The sequence below is a fragment of the Patagioenas fasciata genome, chromosome 4 (assembly GCF_037038585.1).
Source record: "Patagioenas fasciata isolate bPatFas1 chromosome 4, bPatFas1.hap1, whole genome shotgun sequence".
Lineage (NCBI taxonomy): Eukaryota > Metazoa > Chordata > Aves > Columbiformes > Columbidae > Patagioenas > Patagioenas fasciata.
Window position 1 is genome coordinate 2,010,810 of NC_092523.1, and position 25,797 is coordinate 2,036,606.

A 25,797-nucleotide genomic window follows, 5' to 3' on the forward strand; every position below is an offset into this window, starting at 1 on the left:
CCTGCTCCTGTCAAACTGTGTCTGAAGAGCGGCGAAGCTCTCCTAAGCACAGCAAACAACACGTTTAAAACCAACTTCCCCCCGTAACTCCTCCGTTTGCACTGATTAATGAAGCTACTCTGCTCAAAGAAGAATTCTTGAAGGCAAACTAGATGACCAAAAAACACATATATTTCAAACCCAGGGTGTGCAACGGTTGGAGAAGATATTCCTTTGTGGTTTTGTGGCCTGTACGAAGGAACTGGGTGGTTTTAACCCAAATCCATCCATCGCGAGGCAGCACGGTTACTCACCAGGACAGAGTATATGTGCAGGCATCGGTACACGGGTGAGAAATCCACCAGGTCCTGGGCCCCCGGCACCTAAAACACACCAGGAGATGAGTGTGAAATGTGCAGAACACGTACAGATAAGTGCAATATATCACATATAGGTAAGTACAGCTCTAATATATAACATAGAGAAGTGCAACTCCAATGCATGCAAATCTGACAGAGAGCAAGATTTGAGGTCTGTAAAATCAGGGTGATTACTGCTATCCACCTATGTCTGACTATATTTACATGTTTTTAAGTTTCTGAAAGCAGGAAAAAAAACGTTTAATCTTGCTTTCTCGCTCCATTTAGGCTCCCCTAGGAAATCCCATTGCATAATGTGCCCCTCCGTTAGGCAGCCCAGCAGAGATTGCATTTTGAATATAGGCCTTAATACAAGTCCAGGCATCCTGGCACAAGCCACTCCGGTCCTTATGCCACAGGGGAAGAACAAAACAAATCAACTTATTCTTGAGATTTCCACTTCAATTTCTTTAAAAGCACAAATTCTACTCCATTTCTTATTCTTTTCCTAAAGCACACACACGCCACACAGGCTCCACCACCTTTCAACAACATCGTGAGGCTTGCGGAGGGACAAGGAAGCTCATTTTGGAAGGGTGGGACACAGGGAGGGTGAAAGGAAAGATCAGAGGAGAAATTTGCATACAAGAAGCTTGTGTCCTTTGGATATGTTCAAGCCAACACAGCATTAAGCGTGTTGGCCAAGGCATAAAGCTAAAGTAACTCTCCTTCTCCCCCAAAATCCAGAGAGGAGGGGAGTGTTGTGTTGACATGTGGTGGAAAAAAGGGGAGAAAGATGAAAGGGGCCAATGGACAGGCCTGGGATACATGTTTATTTTATATATTTTTAATTATGCTTAAGAGGCATTTCTGCTAAAGAGGAGGTAGGATGAAGAAGAGAGAAGTTTCTGGTTGGATGAGGGTACACAAGGCTCAGCCAACGCTGCCCAAAGCGCCTGGGGCCAGCGGTCGTCCCCGTCTGCAGCAACGGCCCCAACAGGGGAGTGCAGAGGTGCTGGGCTGGAAAGGGAAAACAGGGGATTCTGTCAAATCGCCTCTGTATAATGTGGAACTGGAGCTGTTCAAGAACGTCCTCCACGCAAAGAAACTCAAACCTCGCGCTCCGGAGGTTCTTGGTTAGAGCTGAAACACTGAAAGAAGCTACAGAGATAGAATCATTTCCATTGGAAAAGAACTTTGAAGTCTCATTGAGTCCAACCATAACCCACCCCTGCCCCATGTCCTGAGAACCTCCTGTCCGTCTGTCCAGCCCTCCAGGGATGGTGACTCCAGCACTGCCCTGGGCAGCCTGTTCCAATGCCCCACAGCCCTTTGGGGAAGAAATTGTTCCCACATCCAACCTCAACCTCCCCTGGTGCAACTTGAGGCCGTTTCCTCTGCTCCTGGCGCTTGTTCCTGGGGAGCAGAGCCCGACCCCCCTGGCTCCAAGCTCCTTTCAGGCAGTTCAGAGATCAGAAGGTCTCCCCTCAGCTCCTGTTCTCCAGCTGAACCCCCAGGTCCCTCAGCCGCTCCCATCACACTCAGAGCAGCAACACACAGCGAGGGAACGTCCCATCTGCACATCCAGCATCGCTCCCAGACCCCCAAAAACATGACCGTCCCAATCTGGTGGTGCGGGGAACACGAGAATAAAGAGTTTTACTGGGGTACGGCACGATCCTGCTCATCAATCTCGCTGGGCTTTCCTTCCACCCCTTGCGCCAAGCACCCAAATGCCATCCAAGCGGCTCTGCCGGACGGGGAATTTGGCTGGGGAGGGAGGAGGACAGATTGGGAGCGAGGGACAGGGGGACATCAGCTGTGAGACCCTTTCCACGTTGACATCCCCGCACAAGGGTCCCAGCCGAGCCGAGGGCGGCAGCCGTGCCACGCGCTCACCGCCACCTCCCGCCTTTTATTAGACTGCATTTGACAACTGCAAACACTAGGCAGCGGTTTTATTGTGTTAACATCAATATTATCAAGTCTCCCTGGACATTTATTTTCCATTTGCAGTCTCCTAACGCTCCCTAAATAGCTCCCAAACCGAGATTTCACCTAGTTTGTGGGTACGGTTTTTGCCTCGCTGTATTCCTGCGGCGTTAAGCGTAATTGGTCTCCACTTGGTAAAACAGTAGAAACCCTTTTTGGCTCAGAAATCCCCGATTGCAAAACTGCTGGAGATCACTCAAGCAGACGGGGAAATATCATCACTTGCTCGACCCAACCATCCCGCGGCCACCAACACGGCGTGGGGAATCTGGACCGGCCAGACCCCAGCTCACCCCGCACGCCGCTAAGGGACGAGGGATCTGTCATCCCCCCCCAGCACCATCAAAGCAGCCCATGTTTTCCTGCGGATCTGAACCCAGGATCAAAGAGTTTTACTCCTCTCGGATTCGGGGCACTGCTTGAAAATAGTCCATGGAAGACTATTCCTGATAAAGATTTGTGAAATCGGGATAGAGCCAAAGAACGGAGCTCACTCCCCCCAGAGAGATTCTTTCAAAGCAGACTGCAACATTTTCACAGTCTCTGATCTTCTGTAAAAGCTTTTAAGCCCACACACACGCTCACAGAAACTACGCTGGGCTGTTCTGCAGAGTTAACATCCCTGGGACATTAACAGTTCTAACATCACTAATCTAGGTAGAACGCTCTGATACTGAAGCACCGGGCCTGGGCGGCCACAAAGCTTTTTGCAAACCAAAAAAGCGATAGGAACCCGTGCTGGGATTTTATGTAGGGTATAAACCTACAGTGTATTTTAACGAAAAGGATAAATCGCTTCTTCCATGTATAGCTGTAGCCCTACAGCAGAAGAAATAATAAACCTATCATCTGACGTCTTTCCAGACTCACCAATACAGGCCTCTGAATAGACAGAATATGTGAAATTATCTCTGCGGTTGGTTTAACATGTTGCATAATCTAGACGTGTCTAATATTTAGATATTCATCTGATATATAGACGTATCTAAGAATTCAGGCTTAGCACATCCCCTTCAGCAGTGACTTGGGTTCTCAGCCCAAGCTGCACCGCCGGCATTCAAAAAACAAATAAATCTCTTGATTTTTGACACTGGGCAATGAAAGGCGAACCAGAGCCGCCCCACAGCGGGACTGACTGCTCCCCTGACATGGCCCTTCTGCCTAATCTTTTCATTTTTTCCTTTTGATTTGCAGAACAAAGAATTTATTCATCTTGTCCCAAATTTTCCCAGTCCACAAAACACCAGCTTCCCAGCCCTCGCTCCCAAACCCTCACCGGCACCATCCCGGTGCTGGGAGCAGGGGCCGACCTGCCAGTCTGTGGAATACCAAACCCTCTCTTCTTGCGAGAGCATTTCCAGTCGGGTTAGACGCTGACTGTAGGAGATTTAACCCATGGAAGCCAAGTTGTCAATGGGAACGTTCGGCTGTAGCTGCCACTGACACAAGGCTGGCTCAGAGTTAAGTTAGATGCTCTGATCCGGCTTTAGCTAATTTGCGATACAATGGTCTGAATATCTTGTCCTGGTTAGTTTTTGATGTAAAGACGTGACACAAGCACAGGGACACTCGTCCCTCTCACAGCGAGGGGAAAAAACCCTCCAGGTTCAAACACTGGGAATTCAGATGTGTTTTATGAACCATCTCATGGGTTCATTGATAGATGTACGTGATGAGCTGGTGCAGAGGAACACGAGCACACACTACGCTGCACCCACAGAGGCTCGAGCCCAACAGAGGACACTGAGCTGTGGGTCCCTTTGTGTGACACTGCACAAAGCACCTGCTCATGTTACTGAGTAAAACTCTGCTGGACGTAGTGTTGGTTCCGCAGTGCTGGTCCAGCTCTGGGTCCTCAGCACAGGACACACATGGACCTGCTGAGAGGGGCCAGAGGAGCCCCAGGAATGACCCGAGGCTGGAACAGCTCTGCTGTGGGACAGGTGAGAGAGTTGGGGTGTTCAGCTGGAGAAGAGAAGCTCCGGGGAGACCTTAGTGTGGCCTTTCCAGACTTAAAAGGGGCTGATAAGGAAGATGGGGACAGACTTCTGAGGAGGGCCTGTTGTGATAGGACAAGGGGTGATGGTTTTAAACTAAAGGAGGGAGATTCAGGCTGGACATGAGGAAGAAATTGTTGGCCCTGAGGGTGGTGAGAGCCTGGCCCAGGTTGGCCAGAGAGGTGGTGGATGAACCATCCCTGGAGACATCCCAGGCCAGGCTGGACGGGGCTCTGAGCAACCTGAGCTGGTGAAGATGTCCCTGTCATGGCAGGGGGGGCACTGGATGAGCTTTGAAGGTCCCTTCAACACAAACTATTCCATGATTCAACAAATCACTCTTCGGGCACCAGCAGCCCAGAAGCGCTTTATCCCACACTGAATGAACCACAGAATCATTTTGGTTGAAGAGACCCTCAAGACCATAGAGTCCAACTGTTCACCGAGGTACAGAACAAACCCTGCTGTAGATTTGCTACATCTTGTGTGGTCTCAGTGTCCCCAGTGTGTCCCAGAGCTTAACCTCAGGGGAAATATTGAATGTACCTCTGTGGTCAAGAGGATGCTCAAGATATTGTAACACTGGAAGTGGCCAGACAGTCCTGCAGACAAACTGATCTCCCTCTGGCTCGTGTTAGAGACAACAGGCAGACAGCTTTGTCTGGAAACAGAGAGGTTTTCTCCATGTCCAAGATCTTTCTTGCATAATTACTAGTGGAAGCAAAAAAAGGTGGAATCTGATGGCATCCAACAAAGCCATTTATCAGGGAAAGTCAAGAGAATTCTCCAGGGTCCCTGCTCTAACTCCCAGAACTTTGTAAGGAATCTATTACATTCACGCAGAGAATTACAGCTTATTCCTGCAGCCAGGAACGCCAGCAGCATGACGAATTTTGGCTACACCTCACACCTGCTCACGTCCTGAGTGCCAAACTCCTTCTCCGAGCAGAAAACTGTCTGGAATTCGGTGATTTATTCTTCAAAGACAGTTAAGTGGCCGTTATTCTGAAGTGGGACGTCCCTCCCTCAAACTTCCCCTTCTCCCACAGAGGAGCACCAGGGAGTCCAGTTGGACCCAACCACTTCACAGCCACCTGACCAGGCTGTTTGAGGGACAAGAAGAAATGAGGCACAACGCAGGCGAGCTCGTCCTGCTCCATTCAACGGGATCACAGCAGAAAAGTCACTGAAAATGACAAGAATCTGGGTGAGCTTTGTAGTTTGCTGGATGCTTTTTACTACAAAGGGAACAGCTGGCGCAAACCCAACAGACTGTGGAGCTACTCACTGTGAAATGCAAATTCTCCTTCTGCAACTTGACATTCATAAAAACTGGATTTGAGCCCTCTCCCAGTTCACTCTACAGCTGGGCCCGTTCCCTTTCTCTGATTAGAATGGGAGCTTCCACCTCGGTGAGGCATCTGCACTTAAGCGGGACAAGTCTGGACCATAACGTCTCCAAACTGGAGAAGTTAATGGAGCGGAGAACCACATCTCATATTTGTCCTCTTGCATGCGGCCGGCAGAGCCCTCTTATGCTGCTCCAAGGAGAGAATGACCCACACTAGAATACAGGCAACACTATAAGCAAAACCCTCCTGTTCTTCCTTCTCTTCCAAAGCTTTTCCTGTCAATTTTGCTATGGGGATGAAGGGATTGCTCCATCACAGGATCTCCAGAACAGTTCACCCAGCCTAGGTGGAGAACTCCATAACACAGCTGGCTGAAGAGCCTCAGGTATTTCCTACAAGAAATATACATTTACCCCCCTTTTTCCAGCCCATGTACCAGGACCAGGAGCCCTTGCAGCAAAACTTAACCAAAAATAACTAAGACCACGCTGTTCTCAGTGCTGAGCGGGATGGGGTGCAAGGTGCCCTTCATTCTTCCCTTTCCATATTAAACCAGTCATGACCTTTTCAACAGAATCCTGTGGTTACTGGTTGGCTTTATTGGCTGCAATAGGTCAAGAGCAAGAGCTACCAGTGCTGTCTTTGGATGCTTCAGGACCATTTCTTGACTTGGTCTACTTTCTTTACTTCTTTACTGACTTCATTCTACCAGGGGCCACCTTCTCTTTCTCCAAGGTTTCTTAGCAGTATTCTGGGCTTAGGAGAACAGTGGGCAACAAGTGGGCACATGTGACTGACCAGATAATCATAAGGAGAAACAGTCACACCAGAAGATGAAAAGCTAGGACTGAATCCACCAACCTTTACCAAAGAACCTCCCATTAACATCTTACACACTGTACTGGTTTGGGCTGGGGTGGAGTTTCTTTTCATCGCTGTAGCCCAACAGTGCTGTGGTTTAGATGTGTGACCAGGGTAGTGTTGATACAACAGCATTGGTTCAGTTATTGCTAAACAGCATTTACACGGCATCAAGACCTTCTCCGTTTCTTTGTCCCCCCAGTAAGTAGGCTGGGGAAGGCAGGAGGCTGGGAGGGGACACAATGGGACAGCTGGTCCCAAGTGACCAAAGAGAGATGCCATATCATGTAACGTCAAGCTCAGCAACAAATCTGGGGGGAAAAGTGTGGTTTTATTTCCAAAGTAGTCACTGCTCAGACACGGGCTGGGCATTGGTCTGCTGGTGGGAGGTGGTGAGTAATTGCCTTGCATCGTATGGTGGGGATTTTCTTCCCCGTCTTTAAATCAACCCACAAGTTTTCTTGCCTTTGCCCTTCACATTGTCTCCCTAATTCTTCTTGGAGGTGGGGGGTGAGAAAGTAAGTGGGTGGGGGCTCAGCCACAGGTCAGGGTCAACCCACTATACACACACGACACTCCTTCAGATTTAGAAACACAGGATCATAGAATCATTTCAGTTGGAACAGAACCTCAAGATCATCGAGTCCAACTGTTCACCAAACACTGCCAAGGCCACCTCTGCCCCATGTCCTGAGAACCTCTTGTCCGTCTGTCCAGCCCTCCAGGGATGGTGACTCCAGCACTGCCCTGGGCAGCCTGTTCCAATGCCCCACAGCCCTTTGGGGAAGAAATTGTTCCCAGATCCAACCTCAACCTCCCCTGGTGCAACTTGAGGCCGTTTCCTCTGCTCCTGGCGCTTGTTCCTGGGGAGCAGAGCCCGACCCCCCTGGCTCCAAGCTCCTTTCAGGCAGTTCAGAGATCAGAAGGTCTCCCCTCAGCTCCTGTTCTCCAGCTGAACTCCCAGGTCCCTCAGCCGCTCCCATCACACTTGTGCTCCAGCCCCTCACCAGCTCCGTTCCCTTCTCTCAACTCGCTCCAGCACCTCAAGGCCTTTCTTGGCGTGAGGGGCCCAAAAATTTAACGGCTCTATTTCCAAATGAGAGATCCATTTGTATTAATAAATCATTTTTTTGCAAAAAAAGGACACATTGGAGGCAGGAACACAGGGAAGAGCTGAGCTCATCAGCAACCAAACCCCTTCTCCTTCCCGCTTGTTCCCTAAGTAAACACGGGGAACAGGAGGATGGTTCCCTTCGCCATGGGGCTCCAGAGCGCTCGGCCGAGCCGTGCGGGGGCTCTGCGGCTGCTGCCCCGCCGGGCCCGGTTCATCACCACGGACAGCGGCCGCCGCACCGCCCTGGGCCCTCCGGCCTCGGCCTTTCCTGACACCCCAGCCCCGGGCCCTCCGGCCTCGGCCTTTCCTGACACCCCAGCCCCGGGCCCTCCGGCCTCGGCCTTTCCTGACACCCCAGCCCTGGGCCCTCCATGTCCTGCATGTTCATCCCCCGCTCCCAGCCTTCACACACACCCAGAGATGGGATTCCATCTGCCTCAGGATGAGTCAATTCCATCCGAACAGCTCAAGAGCTCTCTCCCAACTGTGCTATACAAATTATCGTCTTTACATCCTCCCCTTCTTCCTGTTTTCCTTACGCTTTTCCTTACACCTTTCGAGCCTAATTGAAATTAAATTCGAATGCCTCAAACTCCGCACACCCCTCAAGCACCACCACGTTTCACACTGGTTTTGAGAGAACCCATTTCCACAGTAAGTGGGAGATTTTGAGAGTGAGACGGAACAACAACTACCGAAGGGTCAGATTTTCATTTTTGAACAGGGAAATACCAAAACAGATCTATTCAAATCGATGTCTGTTTTGAAAAAAAACCCATCTCCTTCCCACTCGCTTTTCCTTTTGTTTAACTTCTGTTCTGTTCTATTTCCATGTGGATGGAGGAGTAAACGTGTCACCCGGATGGTTTGGGTGCATTGGGAGGGCGCTGGGTCGCACCCTGTGGTTTGGTCCCTGTGAAGCAAGAGGTGATCTCGGTCCCCTGGAAGGGCAGCGGAGATGAAGAGGATTGAACTGTGGGGGAAAGGTAGAACACGGGTACAGAACCACTGGAAAAATTCACACTATTCTAAACTCCAGAAACTTGTTCTTAATCCTCTTCTGGCTGGTCATGGGCCAGCAAGTTTAGAGCAACAAATCCTACCCAATTCAGTTACAGTTTATGGCTGAAAATACCATTTCTTGACAGATTCTTCAGTAGGGTCTTTCCATTCTTAAAAGGGACCCATAAGAAAGATGGGGACAGACTTCTGAGCAGGGCCTGTTGTGGCAGGACAAGGGGTGATGGTTTTAAACTAAAGGAGGGAGATTCAGGCTGGACATGAGGAAGAAATTGTTGGCCCTGAGGGTGGTGAGAGCCTGGCCCAGGTTGGGCAGAGAGGTGGTGGCTGAACCATCCCTGGAGACATCCCAGGCCAGGCTGGACGGGGCTCTGAGCAACCTGAGCTGGTGAAGATGTCCCTGCTCATGGCAGGGGGGGCACTGGATGGGTTTTAAAGGTCCCTTTAACCCAAGCCATTCTGTGATTGTATGGCGTAAGAGAGGCTTCAGAAATAAGAGAAGAAACATCCAGCGTGGCAGATGAACTTGCCAAAAGGTCCAAAGCAAGACTGCATGGCAGTAAATGAATAATACATCAAATAACTCAACAACTCATAACCTACACTCTAAGTAGGTATCTCCAAGCCACCTTTCCTGAATCACAGAGGGATGGGGCACTCCTGCATTTCTATGATTCAAGCACCACAAATCCAAGATGTCCCACTGCATCACTACCCTCTAGTGCGGGGAGGAAAGAAGAACCAACGCTATGAACCAGGTTACGCTTTGTGGTTGACAAAAAGAACAAAAAGACCGACAAAGTCGGTCTGAGGAAGCGACAGCAGAAAGGGAGAGAGAAAGAAGGGAGCACACCAAGGAGTTAAAACTGTATTTAAAAAGCTTCTGTCCCGACGCAATCCTTTTTAACACAACGTACGTCTCTGGCACCACGACACACGTCCCACAGAAAAGGCCAAGTATCTTGCGCGTTACGCAGGAATTTATCGATTTTTAAACGAAGGGCAGATGCCAAACTGCCTTCCCAAGTAAGCACAGAAGAGCAACTCTTGAGCTGGGGAACAGATGGCACGAGTTGTTCAGTTCTCATACAACACTCTGCTTCTCTGCTGAGCCCACTAACGAGAGCGGGGACAATGCGAAACCACCCAACACTGAAACACAACCCTGTTCTGCATCTTTACGACGCGCTACACGGCAACACGAGAGACTGAGCGAGGTGCAAACACCATCTGAGACGCCATTGATCACCCCCGACCTGCCCAGTCTCCTCGATTTGATATTGTACAGTTACCTCTTCATCCTCATCCTCATCTTCCACATCCAGGATACCCGAATCCTGCTCAGACATGGGGCTAGTGTTTTTTACCTCCAGATCTGAGCTTGCGAAGACCTCTTTCTTGGACTTCTTTCCCCCGCTTATCCTGGGATGCTGGGATACAATATTGTCCAGGTTTCTTTGCTGCTGTGCCTAGAAAACACAAGGCAGATTTCACGTTTTATGATAGCGTCCTCGCATCTGGTTTGGTTTTTTTTCAGCCCAAAGATGCAATCGCTCATGAAATCCGACAAATGAGACAAAATAAACCACGCGCTTAATGGAACTTTGAAACGGTATGTTTTCCCTAACCCAGATATTCCAAAGAAACAGAAGATTCATTTCAAAACCATTCCAGGCATTATGCAACGATACAAACAATATTCTGACTCGTCACAAATCAAAACGCCAAACCCATCGCGCTGCCATATTGATCTATTTACAGCACAGATGCAGAAATATTAGCCCATAGGCCATGTGGTGACTGTCACAGGCTGAATTAAAGGACGTACTTAACCGTTGGATTTGTTCCTCTTTTCAACCCATGTCAGCACAAAACATTCCACATCTGGACCCCAGAGGTTCCTGAAAGCATTTTTGTGGTACCCCAGGAGAGCTTAATTGTGCGTCGTTGATGTACAGAACGAGCTGTAAAAGGTGTTCGACCCAAATTCGCTCGCTGGGAGAAGCACCACGATTCGGGGAGCGAAACGCACGGCCCCGGTGGAGCTCCCGCAAACCGCTCTTGGTGTCTATCCCTGGGGCTTGGGGTTGGTTTGCAGTGGAGGTCAAAGCCTGTGCTGTGCTGCAAAACTCACTCGGTTTCCTCATTGTTACCGAGCAGAATATTTGCCAGGGAAAAACGGTTTAGCCCCAATTGTTGAAGAGAGTTGACCGAGAACTGCAAATTGAAGGGGAAGGGGAAGGAGTGCGGATGGAACAGATGCTGTTCTTGCCAAATCATGGCCAAAACAAGGGGGAAAAGGCCAAGCCAAGGGATGTGCACGTGGGCTTGGGCTCTGGTGTAACTAACACTCTGAAAACCTGAAATTTATACGGAAACGCACGCACAGATTTATAGGATCCCTCCTACGTTCTTCCATAAACTTTTCATATATGAGAAAGGTGCGTGGAAATCATCCAGACGTCTTTCTGAAGGTGTTATTCTAGATGGTGGGTTTCTTTTTAAAAAAAAGTAATGAGGTTTATATATATATCAGTTATTAATATAAATTCTTATTTCTACCAACTCCCTGCACAATTCGAAGCAAACCTGGGGACAAACGAGGTGGCATTTGGGGACCATCCCCTGCCCAATGCCAGAATAGAAAACATATTGTAGATATGGTTGTCAGTGGACTGTGCTAGGAAAACAACGGAGAATTAAAACAAGTGGAACCTGTTAAATATATATATATATATATATGTTTCTGCTACCTGAGCTGGAGGAAGCAGAAAGCTCTATCTAGAGTGCAAACCTTCAAAATTAGTTCCTTTTAAACACTTTAAAGTATTAATGTCACGCAAAAGTAGTTTATGAGCAAGCTTTATATTGGCAGGCTCTCCCTTTTGAATCCCGCCTTGGGAAGAAAGAGCCCAGCAGAGACCGATGGCTCGTGTAGCTTCTAGATCTGAAGATTAAACCCCGAGCATTGCATGGATATCCAACCCTGGCAAAATCCACTTGTGTGGGGCAAAGTGCCCTCCGCACCGTGCAAAGGCGTCTTCATTGCCAAAAATGGCAATTGTTAGTAAAATTAAATATATATATAGGTGACGCTGGACGTGGTTACAGCAGGAATTGGAGCTACACCTCCTAAGATGAGCAGCCCTGCTCTATGCCATAGCACAATCTTGACCTCTAGTGGTTGCAAAGCAGTAGTATCCTTGGCGTTTACTACAAGTGCTCCTACAAGAGAAGTAACGGCGGAGCAAGGGGACTGAAGACCAAGCCTCCTAAGGGATGTCTCAACAACAGGGATTTTTGCAGGAAAGGTCTGCGTGAACGCCGCCGAAGACAAATATTGCTAGAAACGGCAATACTTGAAGCAATGGGGGGAAAAGGGGTGGGTTGTGCATTGGCCATCTCGCACTTCAGAGGCACAACTCTATAGAAAGGCATTGCAACATCGTCCAAAGAGAATTAGGACTTCAAAGAGGGGAGTGAGCGTTTGGTCCTTCTGAAGCCCACACAACAAAGAGATTTGAGGCTCGATTCCACTCTCAGATACACCCATTTCTCACATAAGTTACTCAACAGAAGCGTAATGAAGTTATAATACTGAATCCACTGTAAATTACACCAAAAGCGAGCCCAGTGTACTCATTAAAATCGCTCATATTTATGTAATCTTTGTCCCTCTAGAAAGGGAAGAAATCAAAGAATGGGAAAAGGCAAAACTTTGGATAAAACGCTGTGCTCGAAACGGATCATTAAATGGGGTGCGGTAGGATCACAGCACAAAAGTGGTCGTGGGAGAGGAAAATTCTGGGCTCAGAAGCTCATGGGTGCTGCTGCCAGCTCCAAACTTCACTGCCGAAGCCCTAAACACATAAAACTCAGCATTTTAGGCTGAGCACAGAATGAGTTGCACCAAAGGACCTTGTGGACGTGTTCTTAGGAGACACGTTATCTTGCTCCTCCATCTTCCCATCCTTCGGCCACGGTCACAAGAGCACAGTAGTACATGACATTATTGGCCAGACATCAATGTTGATAAGATCCAAATCAAATATTGACCAGACCTGATAAATATTTGTATTGAGAAAACCCCAAAGTCAAGAAAATCCGGCCATCTAGGTCAAGGAGTCCAACAACCAAATTCAAGCAATGTTCTGCATTTTGCACGCTTTCAATGCAAATGACCTAAAGTTTAACGAGAGGAGAATTCTGACCTGAGCTCAAGTCCAGGGAAATGGAAAGAAAGCCCGGTCCCACCTCCCGGAGATCCACAAAAAGCAGCCAGAGTGTTGCTCCCAATGGCACAAAATCCCACCAAGAGCAATTTTTCCCTTCAGGAATTTCGGGTGTGGTGGGGAAGTTCACAATTACAAGGTATTTTCCAGAGATTTTCTACCTTGAAGACCAACAGATGGCCCCCCAGTGGATGTTATTCCATCATCATGGCACAACGTACAACGGCACAACACGAGGACTCATCGTGACACGAGCAGAGCCCATAACCTACGTCTTACACCGGAACGACGCGACGTACACACCAGAAAAAAACCATAATTGCTTTTCCATTACCAGGAGGGCACTTCCCCCCGCTCTTGGCAGGAAACAATCTGGACTGAAGTGACCTATAAGTGAGAAATATCAAATTTTCTTTAACATCGGCAGGTTTGGGTGAAGTCACCGAGGTTTCAGTTTCACCGTGAGGGAAAGAAAGAGCCGGGGAGAGGCCCAGAGGAAGTAACTAAGGAGAAATTTGGGCTTGAACCGCCAAGGAGCTCCCCATTCCTACCCCCATCTCATTACCCCGCGCCTTCCCGGGTCGGGGGTGCAGCAGAACAACTCTGCAATATTAGTTGCCGTCGCACATAAAGGGTGAAAAATGACGTGCGGAGCAGGCACGTTTGGATGGTGAGGTTCTGTTTCACATAAAGGCGCCTGTAGGGAGCCCAGTGAAGAGGCACACTTGAGAAACCACATCAAAAGCCAGGCGACACTCCAGCGTGGCCCCCGAAAACAGGGGGACCCGGGGCTACGGGGGAGGCCAAAAGCCCTCGAGGGACCAAAAAAATATCAAATCAAAAATCCCCTTACCTTTTGGTGTGGTTTACATGAAAGCAAGCGCATTTCTGTATTATTCGGTAAAATTGCCTCTATTACGCAAGACTATCAATCTCCTGACCCCGCGCATAATATGACGATTAAAAAAAACACCAAAAAAAAAAGAAAGCAACTGTCTGTTCATAGCTAACGTTACGTTCAGCAATAACACACCAAGTGTTTGGTTCACGTAGCTGAAAGTCGCTCCAAGCACAGCCACTTTCTTCACCCGCACCCTGGGGCAGAAATCCAGCTCCCCGGGAGCACCGTGGTTTCCAGGCTGCTGGGTACAAGAAGCAAAGGCAATTTTGCACCTACAGGTTCAGGTTGAGTTCAGTGACCTACGCTTGCTGGTGTAAGCACACCAAGGTTGGACGTCGGGCAAGTCCTGGAGACCTTCATCTCCACAGATGAGAAGCGGGTAGGTTGTGTTGGCTGAATGCAACGGGAAGAACCAATCCTTTTTTTACTCTTGTTCCATGAGAAACAGAGAATCAAAGGAATGAGAGGAAAAAGCACTTCTACTTTTATTACATGCTTTCTCCCCCCACCCATCCACTTCTTGTGTCACCTACACGTTTGCTACCTACACTCGGCCAAATTCTCAGCCTTGTAAGACGTGGTTTTGGGGGTTTTCCCCTCAAGCCTGTCGTACAAGGTCCTAAATACAAGTCCTCCATACTTTCCAGTCCATCTTACGAGCTTTTGAGCAGCAACTCTACCTTCGCCACCCATTGCGACTCAACCTTCGCCACCCATTGCGACTCAACCTTCGCCACCCATTGCGACTCAACCTTCGCCACCCATCGCGACTCAACCTTCCTCACCACCCATCGCGACTCAACCTTCCTCACCACCCATCGCGACTCAACCTTCCTCACCACCCATCGCAACTCAACCTTCCTCACCACCCATCGCAACTCAACTCTCACCACACATCGCAACTCAACCCTCACCGCCCATCGCAACTCAACCCTCACCGCCCATCGCAACGCAACCTTCCTCACCCATCGCAACTCAACCTTCCTCACCACCCATCGCAACTCAACCTTCATCACCCATCGCAACTCAACCCTCACCACCCATCGCAACTCAACCCTCACTGCCCATCACAACTCAACCCTCACCACGCATTGCAACTCAACCCTCACCACACATCACAACTCAACCTTCACCACCCATCGCAACTCAACCGACTGAGCGCACAGGCCCAACATTCTGCATCAGAAATTAAATGTATTGGCTCAAAAACACTAGCAACAAATAGTAGCTTAGGTTTTTCAAAGTAACTTGATCGTGATTAAGCCAACAAAGCCCCAAACCTGCAACCCCAACCTGCGTAGCTAAGATGGGGAATGACATGGAGCAGGTCATGGACTCCTCCAGGTTCTGCCTATGGAAGCCATACCCACCGTACGGGAAAGTTGCTATACCACCTACACAGGGAGCGAGCTCCTTTAAAACCTCAAATAGCTTTTTATAGGGTTTTTATAACTTTGCCTTGTTTTCGGCACCGGTTCACCAATGCTGACGGCGAGCGGGTCTCACCTCCCGTCACCCTCACCCACCAGTGAACTGAGAATATTTACCTTTTAGAAGAATCTAATTAGCTCTTTCCTGATGAGATAGTAGATAAGGCACAGGAAAAAAAAAGAGAGAGGTTTTCTTACTGAAAGGAATGAAGTATGCTGTGGTTAGCTTCGGTGGTTTTGATTAGTTACTGCACATTTGCTGCCGCGATTGTTTTATAGACCCCTCTAATGGGTTGAGACACACAACTCTAAAATATCGTTTCCCAATATCCCTAGGAATGGGATACATAGACCTTAAACGCTATTACAGAGCAGCAGACTGGCTGCAGGGGATGAAAAAGGAAAGTTAATAACAAATGACAGTCGGGCTGGCCCCCCGCCAAAGGCCCATTTGAAAGTTATAAAATCCCCCTCCGATCAGATAAAAGCCCAGATTATTATTGCAAGGTGTAAACTCAACACACTGACACGGCTTCTGGTTCGAGTTTTAACAAAAAGCCCGGCGCTTGTCAAGATGATAAGAGCTCTTGCCTATCTGCCTTCTCGGCGCTAACTGGTTATCAGAGCAAACAATTTGTCGGAGGTTTGGCTGACAAAGTTCACCAGCAGCACAGGAAATGAGCCCAAGAATGCCAGTTTTTTTCTTTAAAACTCAGTTCCTGGTCATTAAAAAACACGTTTAGAAAAGGAGCGTTTCAACAAGTTTGTTCTACCCAACGCCCTGTTCAATCCTCCTTCCCAAAACACGACTCTTCCACCCCAGCCCGCCCGGCGCTAAACCCCAGCTCACAATATTCATATTCCCAAATACCACGTTTGCTCAAGTACAAGTTTTTGGCATTGAGTGTGCAACGGGGAACACACAATTCTCCCCTTGCTCTTGTTTTCACTCGGCAATTCATCCTCTTCCTCACCCACAAGACCAGGTCACCGTTATTTATACCCTCAGGGTCCACTGTAGAATTAACGTGGTTAATTCAGCATTTATGTCAAAGCTATTAAACTGTTCGTGGGGGAAACTCCTGCAGTTCAGCACTTGGAGAAAGGAATGATCAAGACTAGGAGCTCTAAAAAGAAGTTTATCACATTAACATTGATAAAAAGACTTGAGCAACCAGGTTCAGCTGTACAATAAAAGCCCAAAAGCCATTTTTTAAGAAGTCTTTATTAAGCCAAGTGTTGATTAACGCTGCGGCGCGATCCAGCCCCAAGAACGAGCTATCTGCAGGTAGGTATCAAAAAGAGCTCAGCTATGCGATTACAAAGTTTATTTATCACATTTACACGGAGAGGAGAAGCCAAAAATTAGATAAGCGGCCTAAAAGCCGTAGGGGGCCGGGTGTTCTACAAGGCATCGCAAACACATTAAAGACCGCGGCCCTGAACTCCGCAGCTCAGGTCTTTGTGTAATCAGTCCCAAGCACTTTCTGAGCCAGGTTCAGATAAACACTTCACTTGCTCCCTGTTAAGCAACTGGATGTATATTCTTTGATTAATTTTTACCAACTATTTAAAATTCCTTTTTAAATGCCGAGCGCCTTCACATGAAATCCCCCGCGATATCCAATGCTACAAACCACCCTCTGATGTTGGGGTTTTTTTAACGCTGCCTTTTCATACAGCACCAAAGAGGCATCTCCCTCCCTGATGAGACCTAATTATGACTCAAAGCGCAAGTGGAAACTCCCACACTTCGGTTTGACCTCTCGTTAGCCTAATTGCAACCCATCCAAACACTGCCGAGTCAGAGAGAGCAGCGAGGTGATGGCAACCACAAGTGGTCCCCGGTGAGAGGGTCCAATCTCGCCCTCCCCGTCCCGCAATGACTCACGTGCACACACGGCGCAGGACCCAGCCTCGGATTGCAGCGCTCGCCCGTGCACCGGGACGAGTAATTATCTTCTAAAAGAGGGTTTGTTTCAACACGATGGAGGTAACTGTGGGGTTTTTCCACGAAAACTATTAAAAAGGAAAAATCAAGACCCCAGAGATAAACAAGAGAAGAGGATGCACATGGAGAAGGGATAGGGGAGAGGGGCAACAGGCACAAGCTGAAGCACAGAAGGCTCCATCTGAATATGAGGAGAAGCTTCTATATATTGAGGTCCTAGAGCCTGGCCCAGGCTGCCCAGAGAGGTTGTGGAGTCTCCTTCTCTGAGACATTCAAACCCACCTGGACACGACCCTGTGTGATCTGCTCTGGTGACCCTGCGTGAGCAGGTGGGTTGGACTGGGTGATCTCCAGAGGTCCCTTCAACCCAACCAGGCTGGGATTCTGTGATTCTGTGACAGTCTCAGGTTTTGACTTAAGGACACCCCACACTCATTTGGGCTCGTTGCTTCCATTCAAGACAACCACAGTGAAGCACTGGAGCTTGCAGCAAGCAGCCAACGTAGCACCAAGGCAATGTCATCCTCCGTCTGAAAGCACCCAACTCAAAGAGGCGAAGAGGAAACGGCCTCAAGTTGCGCCAGGGGAGGTTGAGGTTCAATTTGGGGAACAATTTCTTCTCCAAAGGGCTGTGGGGCATTGGAACAGGCTGCTCAGGGCAGTGCTGGAGTCACCAGCCCTGGAGGGCTGGACAGACAGACATGAGGTTCTCAGGACACGGGGCAGCGCCAGGGGTGGGTAATGGTTGGACTCCATGATCTTGAGGGGCTTTCCCAACCAAAATGATTCTGTGATTCCAGCCCCCAGCACCATCACCCCCAACACGGGGATATTCCCAGCACAATAACCACAACCTGTAGGAGCTCCAGCAGCAAGTGGCAGCACGTCAACCCTCACCTCGCTCTAAATCACCTTGGGCACCTCTCCAGTTGTTGTCCTCCACCTCTGACCCTGCCCAAGGAAGTTGCAACTATCACACCTATGGCAACTCAGAGTAAAAAGAAGTCATGGATTAGATCTCACAAAAGGCTGAAGGCGTGTTGGACTGTGAAGCTTTTCAGGGTTTGATCTATGGGTAATTCTGGAAAAGTAATTAGAGCCTACTCACGACTGCTGCTTCAGCTTGGAGACACCACTGCCTGGGGTCTGAGACGCCACAGCGCCCTCACCCATCAACTGTAGTAAGGAAAATGGAAAGGTTTGCATAAGCCATTTCCAACATTTCTCAATGGCTTTACTTTAATTTTTCCTTCCCACTGCCTAGAGGGCACAGGCTGTTTGAAGCTACTGGTACAGCAAGGAACACGCTGCCTAACGGCCCCATTTAATTGCTCAGCCAGGATAGAAACAAAGATTTTAGCTCATCAGTACTTGGGTCTCTACTCCACACTCTACCCACCTTGACCACACTGACCCTCCAAAAGTTACACGGTAAAAAGAGCGTTAACCCTCATAGCCTCAGACTAAACCCTTCTTCTCCGTGCTCTGTGGGAGCTCCCAAACCGCCGTTTCACACACCCTCTCTCTGGGCTTTGTCAAGCATTTTGGAGATAAGTTTCCTTTCAATATTCTACTTTTGTTTCCATTTATTGGTCTGGTTTGGGCTTTTTCAAGATTCTGAGAAAACGGCAATATTCAAAGCACCTATCTTAGATGGCCCTGAGTATCCTGGAACACGCAGAGACTCATCTACGTAACAAGGAGAAAGCCCTGAGTGATGACTCCTGGATAAAACATCCTGTGGCATTGCCCAAGGCAGCTGATAAGTCTTTTAAAGCAGATCTGTGACGATCTACACAGCAGATACGCTTAGAGTCATAGACAACAAGGTTGGAAGGGACCACTCTGGTAGAGTCAAGTGGTGGAGTCACCATCCCTGGAGGTGTTTAAAAGGCAATGAGATGAGGTTCTTAGGGACATGGTTTAGTGTTAGAGTTGGGTTGGGTTATGGTTGGACTCCATGATCCTGAGGTTCTTAGGGACATGGTTTAGTGCTGGAATTGGGTTGGGTTATGGTTGGACTCGATGATCCTGAGGTTCTTAGGGACATTGTTTAGTGCTGGAGTTGGGTTGGGTTATGGTTGGACTCGATGATCCTGAGGTTCTTAAGGACATGGTTTAGTGCTGGAGTTGGGTTGGGTTATGGTTGGACTCGATGATCCTGAGGTTCTTAAGGACATGGTTTAGTGCTGGAGTTGGGTTGGGTTATGGTTGGACTCGATGATCCTGAGGTTCTTAGGGACATTGTTTAGTGCTGGAGTTGGGTTGAGTTATGGTTGGACTCAATGATCCTGAGGTTCTCAGGGACATTGTTTAGTGCTGGAGTTGGGTTGAGTTATGGTTGGACTCAATGATCCTGAGGTTCTTAGGGACATGGTTTAGTGCTGGAGTTGGGTTGGGTTATGTTTGGACTTGATGATCCTGAGGGTCTTTTCCAACTGAAATGATTCTATGATTCTATGAACCTTTCTCGGCAAAAGCCCGGTTGGATCTATCTTGCAGTCAGAAGCTATCCTGAGCTGTACTCACGATAAGCTGAGGTCACAGGTCCCACAGCCGGCTCTCAGCTGCACCAAAGCAGTGGGCAGCGTTCCACCAATGCAAGCGAGGGCACAGAGCTGTGCTTCCAACCTCCTCCCATGAGACAGAATCTGTACTAATAGGCTCTTGGCAACGGCTCAGAGCAATGTAAGCCCAGACATGGGCACCGGTGATTCATCTGAGATGCACCCAAAGGCGCTTTCACAGACTCCTATGGGCACTGAATTCTGCCCTAATGGCGCAGAGGGTCACGTCAAGATGAGATCTGGGTTAGACAGGCCAGGAGTGTTGAGGACAGCAAAGTATCACTGAGACCTAAGAATATGTTTGATGATCGTATGCTAGAATCACAGAATCATTTTGGTTGGAAGAGAACCTCAAGATCATTGAGTCCAACCATAACCCACCCCTGTCCCTGCCTCATGTCCTGAGAATCTCATGTCCGTCTGTCCAGCCCCCCAGGGATGGTGACTCCAGCACTGCCCTGGGCAGCCTGTTCCAATGCCCCACAGCCCTTTGGGGAAGAAATTGCTCCCCACATCCAACCTCAACCTCCCCTGGCGCAACTTGAGGCCGTTTCCTCTGCTCCTGGCGCTTGTTTCTGGGGAGCAGAGCCCGACCCCCCTGGCTCCAAACTCCTTTCAGGCAGTTCAGAGATCAGAAGGTCTCCCCTCAGCTCCTGTTCTCCAGCTGAATCCCCCAGGTCCCTCAGCCACTCCCATCACACTTAGGCTCCAGCCCCTCACCAGCTCCGTTCCCTTCTCTCAGCTCTCTTGGGTTATGGATAGATGGGCTCTGTAACATCAACCACATCCAGAAAGAACCCACTGGACTAGAAAATGTCTTGAGAGCCTTCCTGTCCTGTTTTCTATGAGAGAGCAACGTCTCTCGGAGCGGTCAGCATTGTAAGGACAACTTCAGAGCTACGTACCAATGCACCAAAGAGTTAAGCAGCAAGACAGGGCAAGGACCACAGCACTTAAGGACTAGACCCAAAAGCCTACAGAAACTCCTACTATCTGGTTCCTATCTCCTGGGGAGCACAGCAGCAGCACTGCCACCTTCAGTAGATGGGTTTTTTTGAGATTAAAAGAGAGAGAAAAATCCTTTTGGAACAAATAATATTTCATTCTGTTTAGGAAATAACCCCTATGGTTTTTTTGATGAGAAACCCACAAAGCAGATGCCAAAAGGGCTGCGCCGCAAAGACCAGCTTTTCTTGTTCAGAACTAAATGGCTTTTTCAAGAATAATCATTTTCTCCGTGATCCATGAGCTTTAGGGTAGTAGCAGAAGAAAGCAGAACATTATTTCGTTATTCTGGTTCTAATTAATCAGAGAATTAAAGAGCTGCTGCTTCTCCGAGCATGTTGACTATAAGGGGTATTTAATCCCCATATGAAAAGTTTCACTGCAAATGACTTTACAGAAGAGCTTCAGTTTCATTTGGCTTCCTTTGCTTCACACAGATTCCTCTGACCCTGTGGAATATTCTGTTGATAAACAGGGGTTTCTGAGCTGGTTCAGGCTCTTGGGATGAGCCTTGGGGTTCCGGAGAGGTTACATGGGAGAAGAATGGAGTTACACATCCACCACACAGCGTTACGCTCTAAAACCCGCCCTCCAAACTCCAACGATGATTTGTGGTCTTTTTTAACATAAAAATGAATTCAGTCAACATATTACATAATTCTTCTCTACCACAGTATGTTCCCAGGATTTTCCTCCCCACATCAATAGGTTGCGTTTTGCTTGTATCGCAATTTTCAGCACTGAAACTATCAAGACTGTTAAATACGCATAGATCAAGTTTTGATCTCCTCTTGCTTATGTAAGTTGAGATAACATTCATCCTTTAAAGCACCAGATGTTATTGTTGAATTAATTAAAATTATGCATTAAAAAAATAAATCTGTATTCAGAGTGCCCAAACTTTCAGGATTCAGAACCGGAAAAATCAGGCGAGTCCCTAAAGCTGCGATTTGCTGGACATCATCTGCCCTCTAAAGGCAAACGGGGAAACTGCAGAGAACCTTCCAGCCAGAAATATCCACAGGACCTGTTACACGTCCTCCGTTTTCGTTTTCTTTACCTCCCTGCCCTCTCCTTCCCAACCAACCGCCTGTTCAACCGCTCAAGAGGAGCCCAGGCCCACCTTGACCAACATTGACTTGAGCTCAACCCACACGGCGACCATCCCGGTCTTGTTAAACTCAAATACAACTCGGTTCTTGCCCTAATGGAGCCAGGATCTCACCCTTCCAGTGCTGAGAGAGATTGGTATCTTCGTAATAAGATTTAACCAGACCCCAGGCTGAAGCCCATCAATTTTACTGTTCGATATAATTTATAAGGACAACAGCACCGCTGTTGAGTCATGACCCTGCTCGTTTGCTAATAATACACATAATGTTTGGCCCAACCATTCAAAAAAATCCTGCCATTGAGTTTTTGACATCGATACCGTAGATGTTTCCATCTTAAACAAGAAGCCAGCTGCAGTGGAAGATGGGAGGCTCTTAGAGCTGGTTTTCTACTCCTGGTTCTGTAGGACACAATTTACACAGCCACTCCAATCCCCGGAGCCACCAGCTCGGCCACACTGATGGGCCTCAAAACCAACGGGCTCTTTCTTTGGAGCCTGTTCCTCTCCATCAAAACGTGCTCATCCCAACTAAAAACCAAGAGATGGCAAAGCTCAGCACCACCATTCACTAGATCCCAATACGCATCTTTTCTTCCTGCTATGCATTATTTCATAAACTCCGCTGATAAATTCAGAAAGCGTGATCTTGTGTAAAGCATCTACACAAATTAAATGTGCCTTTCATAGAATAAACATTTTAACACTGCATGCTGCGCCTTTACGTTGCGATTACTCGCTACCGGTACAACACGGAGCAAAGGAGCAACCGTGGTCCTGGGGACAGCAGGGTGACCATGAGCCAGCACTGGGCCCTTGTGGCCAGGAAGCCAATGGTACCTGGGGTGGGTTAGAAGGGGGTGGTCAGTAGGTCAGAGAGGTTCTCCTGCCCCTCTGCTCTGCCCTGGGGAGACCACACCTGGAATATTGTGTCCAGTTGTGGCCCCTCAGCTCCAGAAGGACAGGGAACTGCTGGAGAGAGTCCAGCGCAGCCACCAAGATGCTGAAGGGAGTGGAGCATCTCCCGTGGGAGGAAAGGCTGAGGGAGCTGGGGCTCTGGAGCTGGACAAGAGGACACTGAGGGGGGACTCATTCATGGGATCAATATGGAAAGGGGCAGTGTCAGGAGGATGGAGCCAGGCTCTTCTCAGTGACAACCAGTGACAGGACAAGGGGTAGTTAAGTCCATTCCAATCAGGTTGCTTTCACTAAGGTACCTTAGTAAGGATTAGAATAACCCACTACTCCAGATTGAAAATTTTGCCCGCAGTGCCCGGTACAGAAGACGTGATGTAGGACACCAACCCGCGTCACCTGCAGACACAGCGCCGGAAAGGGGATTTTGGGTGGAATTTCAGCTGAATCCACTGAAGTCGTCGCTGGGGTTCATCAAACAGCGTCGCTCCTTGGCGACAACTCCTGCAGAGAGTGTGGCCCACGAGAGAGGAGCCCGACATGGAGGCATTTTTTGCAAAGTTCTAATTCTGCTTCTCCCCATTCCAATATAAAGAACATGCCCCAAGCAAACGCCCCATTTCCAGGGCATCCCTTCATAAAGCTCTTTACGAGGGTTTAGATGTAAAGACCGAAATGCCAAAGCGTTTCACCGTTGCCAGCCTTCCAACAGCATGGGAGTAATGGAGAAAAACAAAAACTGACAATGAGAAAAAGAAAAGAGGGAGGGAAACACATATTGAAATTATCTGAGTAAGAAACTACCATCTCTGCACAAACCAGCTGCAATCCCACGAGCACCAACAACTTCCACGAAGCTCTTCTGCACTTTAATGCCTCTTTGACCACTACTGTGAACTAATCCCTTTAATTTAATCACGCGTCCATACAACTAGGGAAGCGATATCAAATGTAACAGATGCTGCTAGGAACAACTCTACATTTAAGGTTCATCCAAAGACACCGATGGGTAGGAACACGCTGTCACCATTTGATGGATATAGCAAAGAAATCCTTGCTCAAAAACCAAATTAAAAATAACACGGCAAAAATGCCATTGACAGGGAGAGGAGTCACAGGATTGAAACACTAAGGGGTTTTTCCAGGGTGTCGGAATTAGCAGAGCAAGAGCCAACCAGGGTCACCAACCTTTCTTCTGGCCACCAGGTAGAGCATCCGTCCCCCGTTACCGTTTAAAACTCGGAGGCTTCAAGATTACAGTCGTATTTTTAAAAGACCAAAAGAAACAGCAGCTCGTACCCAAAAAGAAAAGGGCAATTAGAAAGTGACCATTGCTCCAGCTTCTCCTCAGTTCAAGTTTTATAACCGCCCAACATGTGGCACTTGGGCGTAAAACCTGGCAGAAGGAAAAACGCCCCTCCAGAAACGCAGCGACATCCCAGCGCTGGCAACCATGGCCTGCTTCCCATTACCAGCTTTTTTCCATTCCAATTTTACTAGCTAATTTTATAGAAACAAATAAAGGGACCTGCATATTATAAATCTATTAAGGATAAAAAACATAACTCTGAAAAAAAAAAACATAAAAAAAGGCCCAAGAAAAATCTCCCACCTTCCCTCCAGCCCTTGCCAAGTTTCATTTATATGCCTTTTAAAAGTAAAAAGCACCTCTCGTTGAGCTGGGAGGTCTTCCCTTGGTCCCCAAGAACTGGTGCACATGTGGCATCGTCGTTCGACCTCAGCAACGTGCAGCTTAATTAACCCATCGCCTTCTGCAGGTAACTAACTCCACCTGCCACTGATAAAAAGGGGGGTTTTATTGTTTTGGAGTGTATTTGAATCTAAGATGAGGGTGGTAAGGGAAGCTGGAGGACAAAATCCAGTAGGGTTCCCACCGCTGTGCGTCCATCTGGAGTTAATGGGGTTGCACCTGCTTTTCACAAGGTGTGAACGTGACCCCCCCAAAAGCGCCACAGTGAAGGGGGTTCTGCTAATAGGAGGGGGGGATCTCCACGAGGGACAAGGTTGGGAAACAAACCGTAACTTTGTACCACGAGGAACGCGTCAGGTTAAGAAGAAAGTCATTAGAAGTCAACGCAACCGGCCATTATTGTTTTCTCTCTACCGAAAGCCCAAGCTGAGCTGGGTGAGGATGTCGTTGCAGGGCTTGGACCAGATGGGCTTGGAAGGTCCCTTCCAACCCAAACTAGTCTATGTTTTACCATTCTATCTGAGCTACAACCACATCTTCCAATAGCAGGAACCAGCCTGGTTAGAGCTTTGGGCAAAGAACCTGAGCTCAACTCAATTTCTAAGTCACGTCTAGTCGTCTAAATTTCATTTCTTGTTGGAAGAAAAGAGAATATTTTTCTTAGCTCCTGCATATTGTTACAGAAATATTTGCTCCCTCAAAACAGGCCAGGCGGTCACAATCCAAAACTGCAATTTTTTTGACTTCTTTAATGCAATTGGGACAGTTAAGCAAGAAAAATGATGGGAGACAGAACTGCCCAGAGGTCCCAAGGGTGGAAGAAAGGAAGAATCACACCTAAAGAGAACCTTTCTTTGCCCCTAGCACAGGGACTGGTAGAGCCCACGTTACTACAGCCCCAAAGATTCGCTGCTGCAAATAATCACAACATTTTCAAGAATCTGGAACCTTCTCATCCTCCAAATAAATTCCAAACTGTCTTCTTTTCTCCTTCCAAGGAAAGTGGAACAGAGCTCCTCCCATCTCCCAAACTCTTAATGGTGCTGTTCTTAAAACACTTTGGAGATACTTCAATAGAAATCGCTGAAGAAATATTAAATAGAATTTCATCCTAAAGCCTCGCAGATCATTTAAGGGCCAGATCCACGTCTGCAGTCAAGTCTCTGTTTGCTGCATAACTTCTCATTTAAGGTGATGGGGATCTGGGTGCTACATTGGAGACCTCAACAGCTTGGCCAGTCTTGCACTACACAATTTACACACATCCTCCCCACATATTTAAAGAAAGTAGGTCTGAGCA

General features: G+C 48.2%; 1 protein-coding gene across 7 annotated transcripts in view; it reads right to left on the reverse strand.

Annotated features, from left to right (window-relative positions):
* EXOC6B (exocyst complex component 6B) overlaps positions 1-25,797 on the reverse strand; it is a 317,698-nt gene that overhangs the window by 157,139 nt on the left and 134,762 nt on the right. For 5 of the 7 annotated variants that reach the window (XM_071808429.1, XM_065836315.2, XM_065836316.2 and 2 more), the window contains 2 exons: positions 9,967-10,143; positions 294-362 (listed from right to left, as the gene is read on the reverse strand). In XM_071808429.1, coding sequence (XP_071664530.1) covers positions 294-362; positions 9,967-10,143 — 246 coding nt within the window. The remainder of the gene's footprint in view (positions 1-293; positions 363-9,966; positions 10,144-25,797) is intronic. The other 2 variants (XM_065836317.2, XM_065836318.2) reach the window with 1 other exon arrangement.